The 22309-nt window shown below is 47.5% G+C and overlaps 2 protein-coding genes and 1 long non-coding RNA gene across 4 annotated transcripts; 2 read left to right on the top strand and 1 right to left on the bottom strand.

Annotated features, from left to right (window-relative positions):
* The first annotated feature begins 45 nt into the window (after positions 1–45).
* Positions 46–13719, top strand: LOC308184005 (keratin, type II cytoskeletal 75-like). 2 transcript variants are annotated; one of them, XM_080570669.1, is made up of 9 exons: positions 51–1856; positions 2270–2478; positions 4989–5049; positions 5625–5720; positions 5912–6076; positions 6426–6551; positions 6677–6897; positions 7490–7524; positions 7952–9178. In XM_080570669.1, exons 1-9 carry the CDS (start codon positions 1470–1472, stop codon positions 8149–8151), a joined length of 1500 nt encoding a protein of 499 aa, XP_080426795.1. In that variant the 5' UTR covers positions 51–1469; the 3' UTR covers positions 8152–9178. The 2 variants fall into 2 exon arrangements, with proteins under 2 accessions (XP_080426796.1, XP_080426795.1); XM_080570670.1 differs by lacking the exons at positions 7490–7524; positions 7952–9178 and adding an exon at positions 13430–13719 and having other exon boundaries at positions 46–1856; positions 6677–6911.
* On the bottom strand, positions 9312–13347 carry LOC308184029. The gene is made up of 3 exons (XR_013942558.1): positions 13286–13347; positions 11600–11706; positions 9312–9970 (listed from the first exon to the last, which is right to left on the bottom strand). It is a non-coding gene; the product is annotated as an uncharacterized lncRNA (long non-coding RNA).
* Positions 13720–15513: 1794 nt separating the features above from the next.
* LOC308183957 (keratin, type II cuticular Hb4-like) lies at positions 15514–19073 on the top strand (the record flags this gene model as incomplete). Its single annotated transcript, XM_080570565.1, has 7 exons — positions 15514–15966; positions 16483–16691; positions 17182–17242; positions 17507–17602; positions 17871–18035; positions 18181–18306; positions 18706–19073. The coding sequence occupies 7 exons, from the start codon at positions 15514–15516 to the stop codon at positions 18928–18930; spliced, it is 1335 nt and encodes a 444-aa protein (XP_080426691.1). The 3' UTR covers positions 18931–19073.
* Between the last annotated feature and the right edge of the window lie 3236 nt (positions 19074–22309).

The following is a 22309-nucleotide window of genomic DNA, read 5'->3' on the forward strand; positions in this document are numbered from 1 at the left end:
CCTGTAATCTTTCAAGGTTTTAAGTTATGAGTCATGTAGGGATATAAAGCCATTTTTTCCCCAACAAGCAAGTAGTTCAGCTCTTGCATTCTGTACACACAATAGCTGTAGGATTTAATAAAATGCCATCATTGACATTACCAGAATTTGAAATGGAAAAGACACCTTAAACCCCAAAACTCAACCTCTTTGGGAAGAATCAAGTTCTTAGACATAGGCTGAAGATGTGTTGGATTCTGAGAGTAAGGAAGGTTTAGTTTCCCTCTCCTGAACAGCAGAAATGAGAGGCTAACTACAAAAGCACCAAAGACCATATTAAGAAACAACCCCTGTGCTGAGGTTACCGCAGCAGATTGTGCTGGTTCAGTCTCTGACACAACCCTGCTGAGTGACTAAAGCGCTAGAGGTAAACGTGACGCACATTAAGGGCACGCCAACTCCTAGCCTAAAGAGAAGGCGATACAATAAACCCCTGATTTTCATTAATCCTCCAGATCTAAGCACAATAACAAACTACCTGAAAGGAAATAGCTTGTCCTTGTTAACACCTGCCCGTCTTTCTTTGGCATCTCTGCACCATATTTCTCCTGACACCAGCAGAACAGGTTTGCTGGAGGCTATTCCAACGCTATCCAACAGCAAACAGGTATCTGATGGCCTGGAGTTTCACATGGCAACCTGTTCTCTCTCTGGGGGAACATCTGCTTTCAGCTATGTCATCATTCAGCCTTTTAGCTAAGCAAAGCATCCAGGCTCCCCCTGTAGCAAACAGAAAGGCACAGGTGCCTCCCAAATTATCTTTATCAGAAGTACCAGTGTGCAGATGAAGTCTTGCTTGCAAAGCTGAGGAGCACAGACCGAGACATCTAACTTCTCCTTGCCTAGGTCAAGACAGGTCACTCCTACCCCAGGAGCAATTCAGGGGCAAATTCAGATTTTTCTTCAGTGAAGCACATCAAATTGACATTTTCAACATCTCTAAATTCCCTCTTGTGGAAAATTCAGTCCCGTCAGCTTTAAACTAAATGGGCACTGACACCAAGCTAAAAGCAAGCTCAAAGGGAACTTTCAGACACACAGATATATTTTATATATATATATATACATATATATATTCCCACCAGTAAAGTAATCACCACTCTGAAAAACACAGGTTAGAAATTTCAGTTAGTTTTATGAGCCTGAAGGTTGCCAACCAGTTGCATTAGTGAGCCAGGTGATTAACGGGCTGGGAAAGGTGGCCACGTGCCAGCATACCAAGCTGATTAGCTCAGTCAACTGGGCTGCAGCCCTCTCCAAAAGGATATAAGGCAGGGGGGTACTCCAGCTCCCAACTCTGGAAGATCTCTGCCCATCTGCCATCTCACCTCATCATCCTCTGCTCTTGCCACCAGCAAACAATCACACAGAAGTCAGTTGGCACTAGGTCAGGAGGACTCGCTAAGGGTGTTGGTGCTGCTTCTGCCACTATGCCTGTAAACCAAAGCAGCTTCAGCTCCATGTCCATGTCCTGCAGCAGTGGTGGAGGCATAGGACAGATAAGTGGTGGTTTTGGCAGCAGGAGCCTTCACAACCTAAGGAGAAGCAAGAGGATTTCCATGAGCGGAGAGTATTGCTCTGTTAAACCAGGATACAGTTACGGGTTAGGTCATGGTGGGTTTGCTTACAGGGCTGGTGGAGCTGGGTTTGGATTTGGAGGAGGATGCGGCCCTGGAGGTATTCAAGGGGTCACAGTCAACCAAAACCTCCTGGCACCTCTTAACTTGGAGATTGACACCAACATGCAGAGAGTGCGTCAGGAGGAGAAGGACCAGATCAAATCCCTCAACAACAAATTTGCGTCCTTCATTGACAAGGTAAGATGTGTTTCTCTTCATCCAGCCTGGCATGTTTGTCACTGCAAGTACAGTGGGATCAGGATTGATCTCCATGTTATAAGCTAGCTTCTAAAACCTCAGTTCTAAATCTTAATGCTCAGGAATTTGTTTGGCTCACTACCTCCGTAAACATAACGTCACTCTGTCAGAGCTTGTAGATAGTCTGGGTATAGAGCACACTATATTTGCAGGTTTCTTTGCAGTTGAATACTGTTCCTGGTTTCCAAATTTTCCTATCAGTGATATCACTATCTAAAGTCCACTTTACATTACATGAAATAGAATGAAAACAACAACAAAACCCCTCGCATTAAAGCTCACTTCTCATGAAAAGTGAGGCAGTTTTTAAGCTGATGGTTCTGAATGCTTTAAACTGCTACGATGGGTTTCAGGTGCGGTTCCTGGAGCAACAAAACAAGGTACTGGAAACCAAATGGAGCCTCCTGAAAGACCAAAAAGTTGTGAAAAATAACATTGAGCCTATGTTTGAAGTGTACATCAGCAACATGAGGAGACAGCTTGAGGCTCTAGGAGGGGACAGGCTGCGGCTCAGCTCTGAGCTGAAGGCTATGCAGGATGCTGTTGAAGACTTCAAGATCAGGTAAGCAACACACACAAAAGAAAGAAACCCATCCAGTTTTTCTTCATTCTGTCCTCTTTCTGGATGAGCTAAAAGACCCAAGGCAACCAAAAACTGTGAAACCTCAGAAAGGACTAACATGACTTAGTTCCCCTCACTTTAGCTGCATATAAATAGCAGCAGCAGCACTCTACACATTACATGACATATGCTTTTTTTTTTTTAATATCCAAGCACTCTGAATACTCACTTTTCTCATTGATGTGAGTTCCTTTCCAGGAGAGAAAATCTTCCGAAAAAGAAAGATCAATTTTAAGTGTGTGCTTAATTGTTTCTTTGTCTCTCTTTTATTAAAAAAATAATAATAATGCTAATTAATATGGATGTACTGGGTAGTTCTAGCACTCCTGAAAGCCAGGAGTTAATTTCCACCCTGTGGAAAGTCACTGAAGTCTCTGCTGAGGGATTCAGCTCAGCTCATTAACTCTTTAGGCTGTTTGGATGAGAGGGAACACCTCCTCCTCTCTTTGCACTTTGGAAAAACATCTATCAAGCTTTAGTGTCTGCTACCATGCCCACGAGGGATACACTGCTTAATGGACGTGAATAAGTAAGGAGCTTAAATTGTCAATCTGGAACCAGAAAAACGAGAGGCAGAGCTAGGAGCAGGCTGCAATTCAAAACAAGGACGCACATTCTGCCAAAAACCCTCTGCTCTGCCCTTCTTGGGAGATCACGCGTCTGACACTTTCTGCCACCTTTACCAATAGTGCCTCTAGCCTAAAACAAGCATTGGAACAGAAATGACTGCCTTGGGGCAGAGAAATCATCCGGCACGGTCTACTTTCAGGCCTCTTTTATGGTTCCCTGTGACTTCAGAAACGAAACGCTTAGTAGAGAAAAATTCTGTCCTATGTCAGTTTGGCCATTCTAGACCTCAGAGTCTGCTAGAAATTAGCCAGCTGGAATACATTTTAGGATGGGATAAGTATCTTTTTCCATCAGCTACAGAAGGAAAACCCAAAACATCCAATTTCCAGGTAGCTGAGCAGGGAAGAATCCCTGCCATAAGCACAATAATGCTGTTGATTACATGGGTCAGAGAGTTTCCTCCTTCCATTCTCCTCTCAGGACCACGGTGAAAGCAATGTTAAACTTTGAAAAGCAATGCCTAACATTAGCACAGTCTGCAGCAGCAGAGATTGCTCAGACGAGAGAAGATCTTTGTGCTCACCATGGCTTCAGACAAGAAATTCTTTGAAAAGTAAAGGTCACGTCTTGGAAGAGGCTCAGGCTTTCATGTTCTACCTGCATTTGACATAAAGTGGCAAGTATTCCTTCTGGCTCTAGATCAGGGAATCTCTGGGCAAAAGCTCAATTACATCACACACCTCAGCACTTAGCTGAGGTCATCATCACCTTGCATTGTGGCAACAACACCTGCACCTACCAGGGGGATGTCACTGCTTCTGTCCCCTAGCAAAAAAACAAATTTGCTAGGCATTTGTTCTCCTTGCCTGTAAATTTTTTTTATTTTATTTTTTTACACTTTGTGGATCCTAAATTATTCTTTCTAATGCCTTACTCTTTGGAGTCAAATATTAATCAATTCAGTAATTAGAAATTAGACATATGCCAAATTAATTTTCTTTTTCTACATGGCTAAGAGCTCAGAGACCCACAAATCTATACAGAGGCTAGCACTTAATGGCAATGATTTTAAGGGTTGGACATTCCTGAGAAGAAATCTGAAGCCCTTCCCCCACAAAAGGGTCATGAAAGGCTAATGTTTTTATGAGCTGCACAGACTCCTTCCTTTGAACTCTTGCCTTTCATCTCCCGTACCTAATTCACTTCGTTTGAGCCGGGCACCACTCCATGGCCAGCGCCGGTTCTCATCCTTCCCCAGGAGCGGGATGCACGGCGCTGCCGAACCCAACCTCAGCTCTCAGCCGTCCCCAGCCCTCCCGAAGCTACCCCGGGAGCTGGCGTCAGAGATCCCCCGATCCCGATCTCGGCTCTCCACACCCCGGCCCTCCCGAAGCCACTGCGGGAGCTGGCGTCGGAGATCCCAGCTCTTCTGACTAAGGCAGGCGCGGCAGCGAGCTCAGCTCCGGCTCCACCCAGCCCTCCCGGCCTGAGAAAATTTGGGGAGTACAAGGCTCCCATTCACAGCGAAAACGTCAGGGAGGATAAAACGTGCCTTTAATGAAGGCCTGCAGCTTTTCTAGATGGCCTCCTTCCACCACCTAGCCCAAGGGTGCTGTCTTTCTATCACAATCGGTGATATATATATATAATAATAGACATAATATATGCACCGACACAGCAAGGACAGACGTGCATTACCAGGTAGCTATTTATGTTGTTTTCTCCCAAGATCTACGCACGGGCTCTAAAAGCCCCTGGGAACAGACTCTATTCTCTCCACCAGCGCCCTACATGAATGGGTGGAGGAGGGATTTCCATACCCCCGTGGCAGACAGGGAGGTTGGGAGCTGTAAAGCAATGCTCGTCTCCCCTTCCAACAGGTACGAGGAGGAGGTCAACAAGCGCACGACTGCGGAGAACGACTTCATGTTACTCAAGAAGGTGAGGCCAACAACAAAGAAGGGACACAATTTTTAAAGACAAAATGCATTTGAATGCAAATGACCCTTTTTAGCCAGCAATGCCAAGCTGGGCAAAGCACTTAGCAAATGTGTAGTCATCCCTCCTTGAAGATGAAACACCCAATTGTGCCAGTGTGTCAGTCCTTGGCAATAGCTGATTCTTGTTTCAGGCCCCTCATCCAAAATCCATGTGAGCTGTGATCTCCAAGATACAAGATCAAACCTGGGTCATCCATACCTTGCAGTCACTCTGCTGGATGCTCTGCCCCTTTGCACAGGCCAAGTATGGGAAATCCAGTGGCTTCTGATATGTCAAAAACTGCTTAGGTCTATGGATATCCCCATTCTCAGAGGAAATGTAGAATGCAAGAAAAAAAAAGGGGGGGAAGAAATCAGTTTGATCAGTTTGCTCTTTGCTCTGTTTAAAGGCACAGAGGTCAAGAAACTCCCAGTCCTGGTTTGTCCCCTGAGGTTTGCATGAATTGACAACTGGTCTTTGTGCAAGGGAGCAGGTAGGCAAGGTGTGGTTTTCCATCTCCATTGTCATGGTTCCAGGATGCAGACGCTGCCTACATGAGCAAGGTGGACCTGGGAACCAGGGTGGATGCACTGACGGATGAGATTAACTTCCTGCGAGCTCTCTATGAAGCAGTAAGACTTTGTCAGATTTCCTTTTTCTGCTATTTCCCCATTTTCCTGCTACCAACAGCATCAAACAGGTCCAAAAGAGATACTCAGAGCTGCAGTTCCCTCCCACCCCTACCACTCTACTATGCATAATCTCTAGGACAAGCACTGGGGTCAATATTTGGGCCTGAGTGCAGATGTTGTTGGACTTACAGGAGCTGTCTCAGACGCAGTCACAAATCTCCGACACCTCCGTGGTTCTGTCCATGGACAACAACCGGAGCCTGGACCTGGACAGCATCATCGCAGAGGTCAAGGCGCAGTACGAGGACATCGCCAACCGGAGCCGGGCAGAGGCCGAATCCTGGTACCAGAGCAAGGTGAGGATGTGAAAATTAATCAGGTGAGCTAGAAAATTATTGCTTAGCATTTCCCAAAGGCTATTTTATATGGGAGAGTGCAAGCAGATAGAACTGTGGAGTAGGGTGCAAAATCAAGTCAATTTGGATAAGATTTTGAGGTTTTTGTATATGCCATTTTGAGGAGAGGTAGAGGAGAATAAAGAGAGATGGAGGGAGGAAGGCAATATGCTGAAGTTCATAAGGACGAGCTTTTACTGAGTACAGAAAGAGACAGAAGACCCAGTCGAGAGAGGATCAGAGCAGGGTCAGCCCCTACCAATGAGTTCAATGACTTTTCGTTGGTGTCTCATGTCCCTGCCCTTCTCAGTATGAAGAACTGCAGCTCACTGCTGGCCAGCATGGGGCTGACCTGCACAACACCAAGGTAGAGATCTCAGAGATGAAACGCGTGGTCCAGCGGCTCCACTCGGAAATTGACAGTGTGAGGAAACAGGTACGGTGTGCAGCACCCCTCCAAATGTGGGAGCACCTCCACCACTTTGTGCTCTTGCGAGGATGCCTGGATATTGGGGTCCAAACCCACCGAGGGGTCACCAGACACACTTCTACTTCTTGCAGTGTGCCAGTCTGCAGACAGCCATCGCAGATGCTGAGCAGCGTGGGGAGCTGGCCCTCAAGGATGCCAAAGCCAAACTGGCTGAGCTGGAGGATGCTCTGCAGAAAGCCAAGGCAGACCTGGCCCAGCAGCTGCGCGAGTACCAGGAGCTGATGAACGTCAAGCTGGCCCTGGACATCGAGATCGCGACCTACAGGAAGCTGCTGGAGGGCGAGGAGAGCAGGTGGGTGGCTCCTCGTGCCCCTGCAAACCAAATAACGTCTAAACCCATAGATATTTTCACATTTATCTGCAACAAGAAAGGGAAGGGCTACAAAACTCCAGGAGCAGTGAGCTTTAGGGAGGGCTGCACTCCCACACATTGCAGCTTTGCCAGCAGAAGACATAAGCAAAGTCAAACACCTTTATTTATACCAGCTGGTTCCACAGAAGAGGGATGGGAAAATCCCATCCTTGGAAGCTCAGTATTTTGCACTGAGTAATTTTTGCTTCCTTTCTGCAGCAGCTGCAGCTTAATGCACTGCAAGGATATCTCAACTGATTTAATTACTACTGGATATTCATTAGTCTGTGTTTGATACCTTAAGCGGTGGTTAAACTTTAACTCTCGCTGTTTCCTAAGAAGTGAATATTACTCTCAGGGTTTGATCTCTGAAAGGGGTATATGTTGCTTCAGCTCCACGAGCAGGTCTGTGCCATTTTGCATCAATGAGAATGAGTCCCAGACCACTCTGCTATTTAACAGCACTGATGCCAAACTGTTGTTTGAACCTGTCCTAAATAACGAGCCCTTTCTTCTCTGTCCTCTCTTCTAGGCTGGCTGGAGAAGGCATTGGTGCAGTGAATATTTGTAAGTAATCTGGCTCTTAATAGATTGAATAGATTGAGTATTCATCGAGTTGTGCCTTAGATGTACCTGGGCCTGGCGATAACGCAATGAGAATAAGTTATGCAGCTATTAGCTACCAGCACAAAAATGGAGTATATGGGTTTTGCAACTCTTTGCAAGGCTGAGGTGGCCAAGGAGCCTGATGCATCTTTTCTCTGGCCAGCTCTGAACTTGAAAGGTTTTATACGTTAAGACTGCTCCAGGACACTCCAGAGTCTAAGGCCATCTCTGCTAAAGGATAGAAAGAAAAGCTAAAGAATAAGATATGTGAAATACAGGCAGTGGTAGACTGTGCAAGGAAAACCATCCATACATAACTGCAGACGTTGAAGTTCCCTCGTACTATCCCAAACAAACTAACCTTCTCCCCTGTGGTTTCCCATCACAGCCGTGGTCTCATCCGGGAGCAGCTACGGAGGTGGGACCACACTGGGGCCAGGCTTCAACAGCAGGCTTGGCCTGGGGGTCGGCAGTGCCAGTGCCAGCAGCGGGAGCTGCCTGGCTGCAGGATTCAGCTCTGGTGCTGGAAGCAGCTCCAGCATGAGGTTTGTGTCGAAAACCACCACCAAGAAGAGCTATCGGAGCTAAGTCACAGCAGCACCCAGCTCCCCTGGAGCAGAAGAGGTTGAGCACCACCTCCTGCTGCCAGCACAGAGCTATTAACAGCATCCAAAGAGCCGTGCTTATCGCATTCCCACTAGGGGAAACCATACTCCCAGCACTACTTCCTGGATCGGCAGAGAGACATCTCCAAGTCCACTTAATTCCTTTGCAGAAACTCTCCCCCAGCTGACCAGAAGCCCAGCACTGCTTGGCAATGAGTAATCAGCCTTCATATTAATGGGTGCCATTGTTAGAGCTCAGCTTGCAGCGTCCCTCAGGTCCCCTTGGCTCTGGTGCCCTGGTGTAAATCCGGAGATGATGAAGGACTTGGATTTACACCAGTGTACATGAAAGCAGAACCAGTCTCTTCACCTGCTCACGACAGAAACCAGGAGGTGTGCCGAGACCACAGTCTCTTATGTTCCCTCCTGATCAACCCTGCTCCCTGCTGTTGTGCTTGCTCTCCCCAGGGGCTTGCAGAACTGAGAACAAAGCATCTTTCAGCAAGAAGCAGTTGCTCCATTTCCCAACTTTCTTGCTCTGCTGTCACTTCTCTATCTGCTCCAGGGCTCTCCAGCTCTACCCACATCCAACAACGCAACCTTCATTTTCCAGAGGTGAAAGGGCTCTTCATAGTAATTCCTCACCCACCCAGTACGTGTAACTCGAGCCAGAAGAGCACGAAACCCACAGGCTGCTATATGCTGCACATAACCCACTTGTCTCAGCAGCAAATCAACCCCTCCACCAGTCAGGGAACTCAGCCTAGAGACAATAACAGCACAAGGGTTAAAAACGCAAGAAAACATCTGTTGTAGTGCCTTTGTTCTTAGCTTCCCCCCCAACTTTTTATGGAAGGGGGAGGGAGGCAAAGAAGAGGGTTAGAGGATTACATGCCAAAATGTAACCAGCCAGTTTCCTCTCAGCTTCTGCTCCTGCTGAACTGTTTTGAGTTTTATGAAATTTCTCCAATAAACTGCAATCAGCCTTACTGTGAACAGTGTGGGTTTTATCTGTCCTTGTAAAATTCACTTAAAAGTACAGTTTTAAAATAAGGTTTAAAGACGCGCCATAGGCACCCTCTGCCTCTCAGTGCCTTCCCTTATCCTGTTCCCTGGTTCAGTCCTGGGGCGGGGGGGACAGGGACGGGATGCTAAGTGCATTGGAGAGGGGTCACAGCGCAGCAATACCCAAGTGCTTTGGGAGGTTTTCCAAGCTGCACAGCCAAACAGAGCAAGACCAGAAGGTGGGGCTGGTTTCGCCTGGCTGTAAATACCTACATCAGATCCAATCAAAGGACAGAAACAGACACTTTGGGGTCAGATGAATCGTCCCCCACCACCTCCTTCCATAGGACCGAAAGGGCTCTAGGCAGTTGGCTGATGATGCCATTGCAGGAACGCTCCAAAGAGCTGTTTTAAAGTTGGGAAAGATGGATCCCACGCACACGAGCTAAACTTCTGGAAAGGCTGGTTCCACACCTGCAGCTTGTGCTGTGTGTTAGCATCGCTGCGTGCTCCCACAGCCAGAGCTGTGCCTTTGCCCAGCTACACTGACCTGCAGAACGCAGGCAATGCAGAGCTCCTGCTGCTCATTCCTAGTGCCCTGCATGGAAAACAGGAGGGATTTAGCTCCAACCCCTCCATGGAATGGCCAAAAGAGTTGCCAGGCCATGGGCTAAATGAGGATGCGATCCCAGGACAGTGCGATGCTCTGGAGCTGAGGTTTCTGTTGGGTCAGCAGATCGAAGCCGGGCTGGCTCAGACAAGCTGGTGGTTCTGAGCTCAGGTCTGTAATTAAAAACCTGAGAGAGAAAGCAAGAAAAGAAGCCAACATCACTTCTTCCATTTCATGGTAGATGCCAACGATCACATACAGCAGCTGTTCTCCAGCATCCAGGGCCCAATCATGAGAGATGCTGAGCTCTCTCAACCCCTTTTAGGCTGACACCCAAAGAGTGCTTAGCACATACAACTCCCACACAGCTTTACCCTAAAATGTTGCCCGGCTAAATAAGGCAGGCCAGCTTTCAGGCTTGCATGCATGAACTTCTCTCTGATCCTCTCCATGGAGCAGAACACGTTCTCAGGCCATGATGAATGCCAAGAAAATCAGATAAAAGCAAACGCACCTTTAGAAAAGGCTGAGAAATTCAGGGCTAAGCCCTCACTGTTATCCTACTGGAGGCAAAAGAATTAAGAAGGTTTCCACCCATGGCACACAGCCCTTCAATATTTTGGGGAAGATGGGACTGAAAATACCCTATTTCATTTTATAGAAGAGACTTGCATGCTTTTCTTTTGTCCTCATCACTCTGCACTGCACCCACCTCCTTTGCTAATATATGTATATTCCAAAATTATATTCACGGGGGTTTGCCAAGCAAATTCACAAGAAAGCAGTAGCCAAACCCAGTTCTGCTGTAAGCTAATCCGTACATAGGACACTTCTCTTGGCGGGATCAGTGCACTCACTCCACCACCATCTCAATGTATTCAGCCTTTGTCTTTGGTTTCTCTGGCTGGTACAAAGGTCTGAGCTGGAAAATTTTTCATCCATGGCTCTCTCCTGCTCTCACACCCATCTTTGCTGCAGCTACTTTCTCCCTGTAGTCACAGGCCAGCAGAACCCTAGCACAGGTCCATCTCCTGTTCCAAGGGAATTAAAAGATTGTTCTTGAGGCTAACAAAATCACAGAGGTCAAAGGATAGAAATAGAAGCGTAAATTATAGAATTAGGTTCAAAAAAGGTGCAACTCTGGCTAAAGGTTGATGTAATAGCAAACTGAGTTGGCCCGTCTTTAGATACCTACGACATTCCCAAGAGTTCAACTCAAATTCTTCTTTCCCCTGATGTAAAACAAAGCAGTGCTCCTTTTTGTACTCCTAGTGCCCTGCACGCATCAAATGATTGGTTAAGCTTCTCTCTTTCATGCTTACTATTAAAAAAGAGGTTTGCAAATGCAGTTTTTATGGGATCAAGGATTCCTCCCTTTCAAATTAGAAACACAGCCTATAACTGAACAATAGGGGTGCGTTTAAAAGCAGCTCAAGTCACTAGTCTGCAAACCTATGACTTGTGTCAACAGTTGGTTTCCATGGGGAGGTTGAGCATTTGGAGGTGGTGGAGGAGGATTAGATCCATATTCTTGCTTAGGCTGAATAACCAGGAGCAAAACTATTGGTTTTCTTCCCCTCGAAAGTATGAAGAGGAAACTAATAGGCAAACGTGTGCAGGGAATGAGTTTGTTATGCTCAAAAAGGTAAAAGCATTTCAGACCAACTCAATCTCTTCTTCCAGGCTTTTGGTATGAACAGCAGCCAATATTGCTAGAAAGACAGCAGGTGAGAGACTGCCTCTCCCTCTCCAGAGACTCTAGAGGGACCTAAAGGCCAACTTTTGTGAAGATTTAATTAGAAGAGTTGAATCCCACCTTAAGTGAGTCAGTTCCAGTTCAGCGTGGTCTTCTGGGATGTTTGTATACCCCAGCTGGTCAAGACCTTTCCTTTTCTTCTCTGTCTAGCAATTTTTATCTTGTGCCTACGATGATGAGAGAAGCAATCAATTTAATAACATGGTAAAACTTATGTCCTTGAAAAGAACAGCACTAGGAGTTTGTAATGCCATCGCGTGCTGGCATTAAAGAGAATCCTCTTTCAATTCATAAAACCTTCTCTGACGCGCTTCAGGACATGGATTGTGCCTACATGAACAAAGCTGAGCTGGAAGCCAAGGTGGAGTCCCTCTTCCAAGCGGTAATGGCTTTACTTTTTCCTTTTCCTCCACCTCATGTCTCTTGAGGAGGATCATGGAGTTCGGCTCCCACAACCCATCACTTAAGTTCAGGGAGATTTTTGGTGTTTCACGTTTCAAACTAACACTCCGGATTTCAAAGGCATTACTGTTGCATTGGGCAAAATCCTAAGGAATCTGTTTCAACTTGACGGCAGAGGCAGAAAACAGAGAGCTTAATGCAGAAAATCCTTTGGGTTTCTGCAGTGAGCCTCAAGTCAGGGTACACAGAGTAGACATCTCCTTGTATCCATGCCATGGAAATATACTGGGAAAGCACTTGTGGTGCAGACAATTGGTAATCTTCCTGTTGCCCCTAGGACACTGCTCAGGTTGTGCCATCCCAGATACCTCTGTTATTGTGCAAATGGACAACAGCCGAGGCCTGGACATCGGTAACATCAATGATGATGCCAAAGATCAATACATGGACATTGCCAAAAGGAGCTGGGCTGACACAGAGTCCTGGTCATACAGCAAGGCAAGTTGTGATGGATGCTCACAGAAGTATTTATGCCCCACTTCTGCTAAGAGCCATGCTTCTTCAGATTTCCTAATTTGGGTTGAACGGGATTTTTGAAGGTCTGTTTGTTTTCTTAGCCACCTGCTATGTTTTCCTAATGTGTGATACATCGTCTGCTAACACCTTCACACACAGAGCTGCTACTGGGTAAATGAGTCATTCGTGTCCACCAGTGACAAAAGTTTTGGCCTTAAAGCTCAAGATCCGGGACTGCGGTCCCAGAATCACATAGCAGTTTCATCTCTGACTCATCTCCCTACTCTGGTATTTATTTTCATTGCATTTTCTCTCTCCTCAGTATGAGGAACTGAGAGAAGCCACCAGCAAACATGACAACAGCTTGCGTAACTCAAAAAATGAAATTATGGAGCCGAATTGGGTGATTCAGAGACTAACTGGAGAATGTGAAAACACCAAAGCCCAGGTAAGGATGACTCAGGGACAATAATGTGCCAATCACAATTCCCAGGCTGTGGATTTCCAAAACTCCTCCGCTAGAGAAAGGGAGTAATTAACCCAGTTTTGATGAAATACATGTCAGCTGCTTGACTCTCAGACTTGCTGATAATACAGAGTACAGAACAAAACAGTCTATTACTGCTACTAATAATTGAACTACCATCTGTATGGACCTGCAGCAAGAAGACAACACACAAGCCAGAGAGAATTGTCCTAGAGTTGGAGGTTTATCTATAGAGTCTGAAAATATGACGAAGTGCGGGTGGATGAATGCACAGGCAGATTCAACATCTCTGAACTATTCAATGCACATGCAAGTAAATTGCACTAATGAAAATCTCCTACCTGCAGAGATGCAAACTGGAAGGAGCCATTGCCGAAGCTGAGGAGCAGGGGAAAGTGGCCTTCAAGGATACAGAATGCAAACTATCCAAGCTGAAGGCAATGCTGCATAAGGCGAAGCAGGGCATGGCCTGGCAGCTGTGCGAGTACCAGGAGCTGATGAACGTCAAGTTGGCCCTGGACATCGAGATCGCGACCTACGGGAAGCTGCTGGAGGGCGAGGAGAGCAGGTGGGTGCTGGCATAGCCCTGCAAGAGGCTTACAAGGAAGAAACAGTAATGCACCTAAGTCCACCAGTCCACCACCACCTTTCACAGTCTGCTTGATGAGCTGCCACCATCTCCGTAATTGCAGCAAACCCCCCTGAAACCCAATGTACCTGGAGGTGACACTTCCCAAAGTACTTTGCAGCCTTTATGGGCCCAAATGCCTTGCAAAGTCAAAAGCTCCCAAAGCACTCAGGCACTTACCTTTGCCCCCAAGACCTTGTGTGAATAAGGATGATAACATCATATCCCTAATCCCATAAAAAACAGGAAGAAAGAGAAGACAAAAACCTGTAGATTTGTTTCCCCAGGGAATCACCCAAACATCTAATTCTAAACCTGCTCAAGCCAATTTGCACTACTTGGTTTAATTGAGCTAGCTCAAAACATCTCATTTTTTTGTTGTTGTTGTTGTTATTTTGTTCTTGGTTTTGAGTAAATTCAACAACATTTCAATTGCTTTTTCCTTTTGTACTGGAGAATCTGTAACTTTATCCAGTGCCCCTCTCTCCTTTTGGGATGGGCAGCCTGTGAGGCCAGCCCTCCCACAACCCCTGTCCTCAGATTTCTGACCAAAAGTGCTCTAAGTTGCATTCAGTGCTACTTGTCTCACTAAAATGAGAAAGTGTTTCCTGGGATGTGGGAAAAAGTGGTATTCAGACAATGGAGAGAGAAGAGATGCCACCATGGAGCCATTAAATACATCCACAGTCTAAACTGGCAATCTAAACTGGAGCAACGAGGTCTGGCACAGGAGGATTGAGGACAGCCTAGAATCGTAAGATTCCCTCTAGATCTCCTCATGCACCATCCTTGTAAAGACCTCTCTGGGCTCTGGAGTCGAGCTGTCCAGCAAGGATAGTAATTTTGGCTTGCAATTGCAACCAACCACTGAATAGGGAAGGGGAAAAATGCAGTAAACAAAACTAAACCATTCGTTTGAAACTTCCACCCTGCCCCTACCAAACACGCCGCCCTCCCACACGGTGACGCCGGCCCTGACGCTATCCCTGTCCTTCCAAGGCCTTGGACACGATGCACATGCGTGTGAGCAGCAAAACCAGGAAGAATCTGAGCCCTGACGCCACAATGAGGGCGCTCACCCAACGTAGGAGGCAAAGGACCAAGCCTGGCCCTGCCCCAAAGCAGGTGGGAATCCAACCTCAAAGCTGAGCAACGAGGGGAGGAGAGGTTGGGTTGCTGAGGATTTGGCCAACAAGAGCATCTGCTAAAGTTACCACGTTCCAAACACAGGTCTCAGTTTCAACTGATCAGCAATCCCCCCCCAATAAATCACCAGGTTGGATGATTTGCAACAACCCGCAGAAAAGTCACCTCTTCTGAGAAATACAGTTTGTCCCAAAGATCTTTGTCTGGCATCGTGTTACCTTTTTACAGGCAAACCCAACAAAACATAGTTGTTTACCACTAACCTGCCTGCAAGATTTTGTTCATTAATTCTCAATGAATTCAAATTTATTACTGATATTATTTAGCAAACATCTGGTTGAATCACATTCTCCTTCAAAGCTCTTACTTGCAAGCTGAGGTACCAGCAAAATGTAAATATCTCCTTTGACAGGGAAACACTTTACATTTTGAAAGGTACATTTTAAACCTATAAAAAGGCGAAGGCGGAATTTTTACACCTCCAGGAAACATCCAGCAGAACTTGCCTGCTTTTTACCGCTCTTACACAAGACCTAAATATGGCCCCTCTGACTTAACACCACTCTTCAGACCTCGATGGGGCAAATATGCTGCTTTCTCTGCTGGTAAGCACAACGTATGCTAAGTAGCTCAAACTCATTGCATCGTAAACATTTTGTGGAAGTTTCATGTAGCCTCGCCCCATTTTCCGCCCAAATAAAAGGAAGAAGGTGCTCCGCTGCGGTCAGAGGGAACTGCACCTGGGAATCTGCTGCCAGCACATTGCCTGCACCCATCCCTCTCCCACCAGTGACCATGTCCTGCCGCTCCTACGGCATCAACTCCAGCCGCGCCGCTCGGAATTTCAGCTCGTCCTCCACCGCTCTGCCCCGGCATCGACGCGGCTTCAGCAGTGCCTCATGGCACTGGGGTGGTGGTGCGGACCCCCGCGGGCTAGGTTACTTCAGCACCAGGAGTCTCAATGGCGCGGCATCCTCCAGGCCCAGGATAGCTGTTGGAAGATGTCCTCCTCCGAGATGTGGATATGGCTTTGGTGCAGCCAGCGTGGGATTTGGCTACCGAGGTGCCGGCTTTGGCTACAAGGTCAGTGGAGTCTCCAGGCCGCGCTCCATCACACCCATCACCATTAATGAGCAACTGCTGCAGCCACTCAAATTGGAATTTGATCCCAACATGCAAACAGTGAAGTATCAAGAGAAGGAGCAGATCAAGACCCTCAACAACAAATTTGCTTCTTTCATTGACAAGGTGAGCAGAGAAACCCTCCCCAGCTCCAGTTTGCAGGCACAATGGTCCAAGGGCGGTGTCTAGCATGTAATGGGCAAGAAATCTTTGTAACACAACTCTTTATAGATATTGAGGGCAACTTTCAAAGTTGAACACCAAGGTGTTCAACAAGCCATATAGTCTTACTGCCATCAGGGAAGCTTTGATGTACTGGCACTATTGATCTGATCTCTAGGCCTGACTGCAGGGAGGGAACAAGCTGAGAATGGCTTCATCAGCCTTCCAATTCCTTCCCATGTGCCTCCACATTTTCCTAATTCGTTGCAAATTTTCCCTTTCTGGAAGCATTTAGGTTTTTGTGCATCTCCACATCAGTTACCCAGAAAAAGCACATGCACAAAAGAACACTGGAGTAGGATACACTGCATTCAAGTGTACCAGGAGCAGGACCATGCATTTCACGGCTGTTGCGTGGACACTGGCTCTCACAAGCACTTAACCCTCATCTCGTTTCCTGTTTTGCTTTCTGGGATTCAGGTTCGACTACTGGAGCAACAGAATGAGGTGCTGGAGACCAAGTGGAGCTTTCTGCAGGGTCAAAAACAATGCAGGAATATCATCATGCCCATGCTTGAGGCTTATATTGGTAACTCAAGGAAGCAGTTGGAAGCACTGGGGCGCAACAGAGTCCTGTTAGAAACAGACCTGAAAGCAGCGCAAGAGGCTTTGGAAACCAACAAGAAAATGTAAGTGAAAAACAGAAATATGAGTGTAAGGCTCAAAATGTTATTCTAGGTTCATAAGCAGGCAGAGATCATGAACTTTTCATGATAGTACATAGTTCCCAGAGAACCTGTAGGTAGGCGGAGAGATCTGACAGCATCCTAGTATATAAAACAAAGTCCCAGTTTATGGAGATGGAGAAAACAGGATGTGTCTCTTCCAGGTTCTCTGTCTCTTTCCTAATTCAAGGAATTAACATGTAGAATAGTTAAGCAACTGTTTTCTGGTGCAGAAGTTGAACCAAAACAGTTCTGCTGCAAATCTGTAAAAACACCGAAACCTCTCTGAAAACGTTTGCTTTCCCATGGGCTAAGAAACAAGAACAAAGCATCCCAAATCATCTAGGGAAAAGTTTAAAAAAATAGGAGGAGTTTCATTTCTTGAAATAAGGCCTGCAGAATCCCAAACAAGGATGTAATTGCACTGAACTCAATCTCCCATTTTCCCACGCAGGTATGAAGATGAATGCAGCCAGCGGATCTGCGCTGAGAAAGAGTTTATTGCCCTGAAGAAGGTGAGCAAGGGGCCATTTGAACCTTCCTCCCCAGGTTTGAGTCTTTGGGATGCACGCAGAGATTTATTTCCCAAAAACAGCACACAAAACAAGTACAAACAGGAGCTGGTGCTCAGGTTTGCTTGAACTCAAATCAGCAGCAACTGTGTAATTGGGAGCTGGCGCACCGTCATGGTACCGGCACCATGGTCCCTTACCCCAAGGGTAGCCCCGAGTCTGCTCTCACTAACGAACTTCCTTCTTCTCTCCCCAACACAACTTCAGGACGCGGACTGTTTTTTCTTAAACAAAGCAGAGCTGGAGGCCAAGGTGGAAAGCCTGAAAGAAGAGGTTGACTTTCTGAGAATGCTCTACGAAGAGGTAAGAAGCCTCCCTACTGCTGCCGTTGTTTGCCAAGAAGCCACTGCTTGCATTTCACAGTCCGATCTTGAACCTGTTTGTCCCATCAGAAAGGGGAAGAAAGGGTAATGCAGGGCAGAGGTCATTCCTCGCAGTGAACGGGGAGACCCAGAAATTCATCTCTGCTTGGTCACCACAAAGGGGGAGCAAGTTGCATGATGTGCATGACACACCAGTGAGGGGCTGCACTGGGAGCACAGCAGAACCAGCATCTCACTGTCACCACCAGGAAACCCACCAGCTGCAGACTCAGATCTCAGATACTCAGGTGGTTGTACAGATGGACAACAGCCGAGATCTCAACCTGGACAGCATCATTGCTGATGTCAAGGCTCAGTACGAGGACACTGCCTGCAGGAGCCGGGCAGAAGCAGAAGCCTGGTACAAAAGCAAGGTGAGAAAAACTGCCAGAGGGAGGGTTCGGATGCGATTTCTCTCTTAAAAACCAGAGAAACACCCCCAGGCTCCTAATATGGTCTTATTTAACTCAAAGTATGTGTTTTCTGAGACACACAACAATGTCTTTGGGACTTTTTTAGTTTGAGGAGCTCCGAGTCACTGCAGGCAGAAACGCTGATAGCCTGCGAGAGACGAAAAAAGAAATAACTGAGCTGACACGGATAATCCAGAAAATGAACGGAGAAGTCAGGAGTGCCAAGGACCAGGTGAGCACACCCAGGTGTTTGTTTCACCAGGGCAGGGCTTAGTGATGACGAATTGCTGTTCCAAGTGGGCTCCTGGCACAAAATTAAATGGTGCTGTAACACCCTGCAAAGGATGCTCAGTAGCCAGGACTTCGCTGTTCTGGCTGGGGCTGCATTAAAGCCCAACTCAGGCACTGCCTGAAGGCAGCTACAGTTACAGCATCCCATCCCCTGCGAGCAGCACAAGGAAGCATTGAAACTGCACATCCAGCTCCCTCAAACCTCTGCCGGGGAGGACTGCGTGTCCATCTTACTGCTGGGCTGAATGCACAACCAGACTTTAAATACACCTCTAGATAATTCATTATGTTTGAAAATACCAAGAGACGTTGAAGACTGACCGTGTCTCGCTCCTTGCAGCGCTGCAAACTGGAAACTGCCGTGGCCAATGCTAAGCAGTGTGGAGAAACATCCATCAAGGATGCAAAGTGCAAACTCTCTGAGCTGGAGATAGCTCTGCAGCAAACCAAGGCAGACCTGGCCCGGCACCTGCGCGAGTACCAGGAGCTGATGAACGTCAAGCTGGCCCTGGACATCGAGATCACGACCTACAGGAAGCTGCTGGAGGGAGAGGAGAGCAGGTGAGTGACAGACACCAGCAGGGCTGGACAAGCTACTTTAGACCCATGTGTCAAAAGGGGCGGGAAAAAAAAAAAGCAATGGTCAGAGCTATTTTGCTATTTCAGAGCTGCCGTGCTGCAAGTCAGCCTCGCAGCCCCAGTGCAGCTCTTCCCATCAGTCCTACCGCACCTCCACTGGTGCAGAGAGAGTCCTGCTGCCTCCGCACCGCAGGAGAGGATAAGGAGGGTCAGGCTCACAGGTGAGGCTAACAGGGCTTTGCATCTGAAGACAGGTCAATAATGGATAACCTTTTCCCACTCTCTACAGGCTTCGTGCAGAAGAAGGCCTCCCCGTCAACATCTGTAAGTTGGAGCATTCAACTTCTGCCTTTCCTCCAGGAATCCCCTAGGCTGAAATTTAGTTTTGCTTTGCCTTTTGCAGCTGTCTGCCATTCCCAGGGAGGTCTCGCCTACAGCCCAGAACCCAGTTTTGCCGGCACCCAAGTGTCTGCCAAGAGAAGCTCGTGCAGGAACGGCAGTGTGAGCCGCAGCGCAGGGGTCTGTGGTGCAGCAGTGGGCTGCGGTGAAGCTGTACGGAGTGGGAGCACAAGGAGCTCCCACGTGAAGCTCATGTCCATGACCAAGTCAGCCAGGAGCAACATGTAAAGAGCTGCAGACGAATGGCAAGGCTGGAAACAAAGCGACATGCACGGCAAGAGCCGGCCAGCGCCGGAGCACGTGCACCCAGCTCCCCCACTCCGCACACCCATTTTCTATGCACGATACAAAAGGCAAAGAGGGCTTTTCTGTGCTCAGGAATCATTCCCATTATGCAGTTCAAACACGATGCCTTTGGGGTAGTTCCCTGGTCTTCCCACAGATTCCAGGATCAAAATGAAGTGTGAGACAGGACAGCTTCTACCTATGAGCATTTTCATTAGGGCTTTACTCAGCTTTATTCACTTGTTTTAGCAGCTCCCACCCTAGATCAACCCAGTTATATCAGCTGGCCTTTTAGCTTACAGATACACCCCTGGCATCAGCAGAACTCACCCAAAACTGCCTGGCTTGCATATTCCCTACACATTGTACCAATCCCATTCAACATTTGCCCCAGAGGATAGATTTCAGTGGCTGCTGCTATTTGGAGGCAGTTTGCTTCATCCTCGCATTACATATTTTGAAACTAATCCTCAACTTTCCTTTTCCTTCTGTTTTTCTAAATGGTATGGCTCATCTGATGCCGTAAATACCATCTTAACTGAAGGGCCTGGGCACCAGAGTTTGCTATCAGGTATGAAAGGGGCTGATCCATCACAAGGTCTGGTCCTCCTCTGTGATCTTGTTCATGGGATTCAGACCCAATCTCAAACACATCAGACTGGTTTCAATCACCTTTCCAATCTTTCAATACGTAGCAAAGGAGACTGCCTGTGTAAGTATATTTACCCCGCTTGAAATTTGGGAAAGAAAGAGGATGCAGTGAATTATTTCTAATACCATGCATTTAGTCAGCAATGCTCGTTAATGGCTTTTATCCTAGTTTTAGTCTCGCATCTCCAATAAATTGACATAGCAACAACCAGCACGTGACTGCTTCTTTTTGGGGAGAAGAAGGGTTAATTTTGTCTCTACTCCAAGTTCTCAAATGAAGGATGTTGATCTGTTAGCATGGGTCCAGAGGAGGGCCGTGAAGATGATCAGAGGGCTGGAGCACCTCTCCTATGAAGTAAGGCTGAGAGAGCTGGGGCTGTTCAGCCTCCAGAAGAGGAGGCTCCGGGGTGACCTCCTTGCAGCTTTTCAGTACTTAAAGGAGGCTTATGAAAAGGATTGGGAGCAACTCTGATCAATCTCTGATCAATTTGATCAATCTGATCAAAATGATCATTACAGGACAAGGGGGAATGGTTTTAAACTAAAAGAGGGGACATTTAGATTAGAGGTTAGGAGGAAATTCTTCACTCAGAGGGAGGTGAGGCACTGGAACAGGTTGCCCAGAGAGGCTGTGGATGCCCCATCCCTGGAGGTGTTCAAGGCCAGGTTGGATGAGGCCCTGGGCAACCTAATTTAGTGGGTGGCATCCCTACCTAGGGCAGGGGGATTGGAACCAGATGATCCTTGAGGTCCCTTCCAACACGAGCCATTCTATAACTCTATGAAATGTCAAAACTTAGAAGGGTCTCAAGCAGGCAGAGGTCAACCCCTCCATCCTCTGGTAAAACCCTCCCAGCCCCCCTCCATCCTCTGGTAAAACCCTCCCAGCCCTTCCTTCCAAACCCAGGGACTGCACATCGCTGCTCTCCCGTAACCCTCAATGCGCCAATTCTCCATGCACAGCTGCAGCTACGCAGGGAGGAGGCTTAGAAACCTCTCTCCAAAGCACCACTGAGAGAAAGGCAGAGATCTCTTCTTCCCTGTGCCCACATGCAAGGAGCGAGAGCCATTCCACCCAACGCTGAGTGTTTACGATCCAGCTGGCTGCCAGCAAGGCACAAGACACGGGCGCTTCCTGGGTTAGATGTCTTCATTAAGGCAGGGTGGAGCACCAAACAATTTTCCTCCCAGGAACTCCCCAGGTGAAAATAAAACAAAAACACCACCGTTTAGAGGGCACTGACTAAGCAAAGACGCTCTAGCAGTTTGTATAAAGCTAATTGAAAACTTTTCATTACTACTATCAGTTCCTAAATCCCCTTAAACCCATCACTGATTGCCCCGAGGTGCCCAGGAACACTTCAAAGCCAGATACCAGCAGCTGCTGGGTGGTTTTACACCTCCTTGTCCTCCCTCTCCTCCTGGGAGCAGTCCAGGCCCTGCTCAGCTCTCCATCAGCACACAGCATCATTGCAGCAACCCCCAAGCTGAGCAGAAACAGCTCCCAGGCCACACTACACACATCTCCCCAGGCTGCAGGTGCTCCAGTGCTAGAGCACAGAGCCCCCACCACCTCCAGGGAGAGCCTGGAAAGCCTCTTAGCCTCACTGCTGTGTGGGGGGTTGACCTTTATAACCTCATTAAGCCATTTAGGCTCCCAGTCAATCCAACGAGGCTTCCCAGGCGCACCAAAGTCTCCCCAGGATGAGAGCCCCCACCTCACCCCTCCGTGCCTGGTGGAGCTACAGACTCAGCCCAGCCCATAATGATTTTGTGCCATTTAATTCCCTTTAAACACGAGGTAAAAATTTCAATCAACCTCAGAACAGGGTTTTAGCTTTTGTAGTTGCTGAAAAGCTGATGGAAAATGGGAAGCAAATGCAACTTAAATGCTGGGGAACTTGAGAAAGCTCCCCACCACCTGCAGCCTTCTTCCCAAGCCCTATTGTATCCAAATCCTCACCCTTCCCCTGCTTCAGTTTCCGTAAAGACAATAACAGAACTTACCTCCTCTGTAAAACCCCCGACAT

The sequence above is a fragment of the Anser brachyrhynchus genome, assembly GCF_964034855.1.
Source record: "Anser brachyrhynchus genome assembly, chromosome: 29".
In the NCBI taxonomy this organism is placed as follows: Eukaryota; Metazoa; Chordata; class Aves; order Anseriformes; family Anatidae; genus Anser; species Anser brachyrhynchus.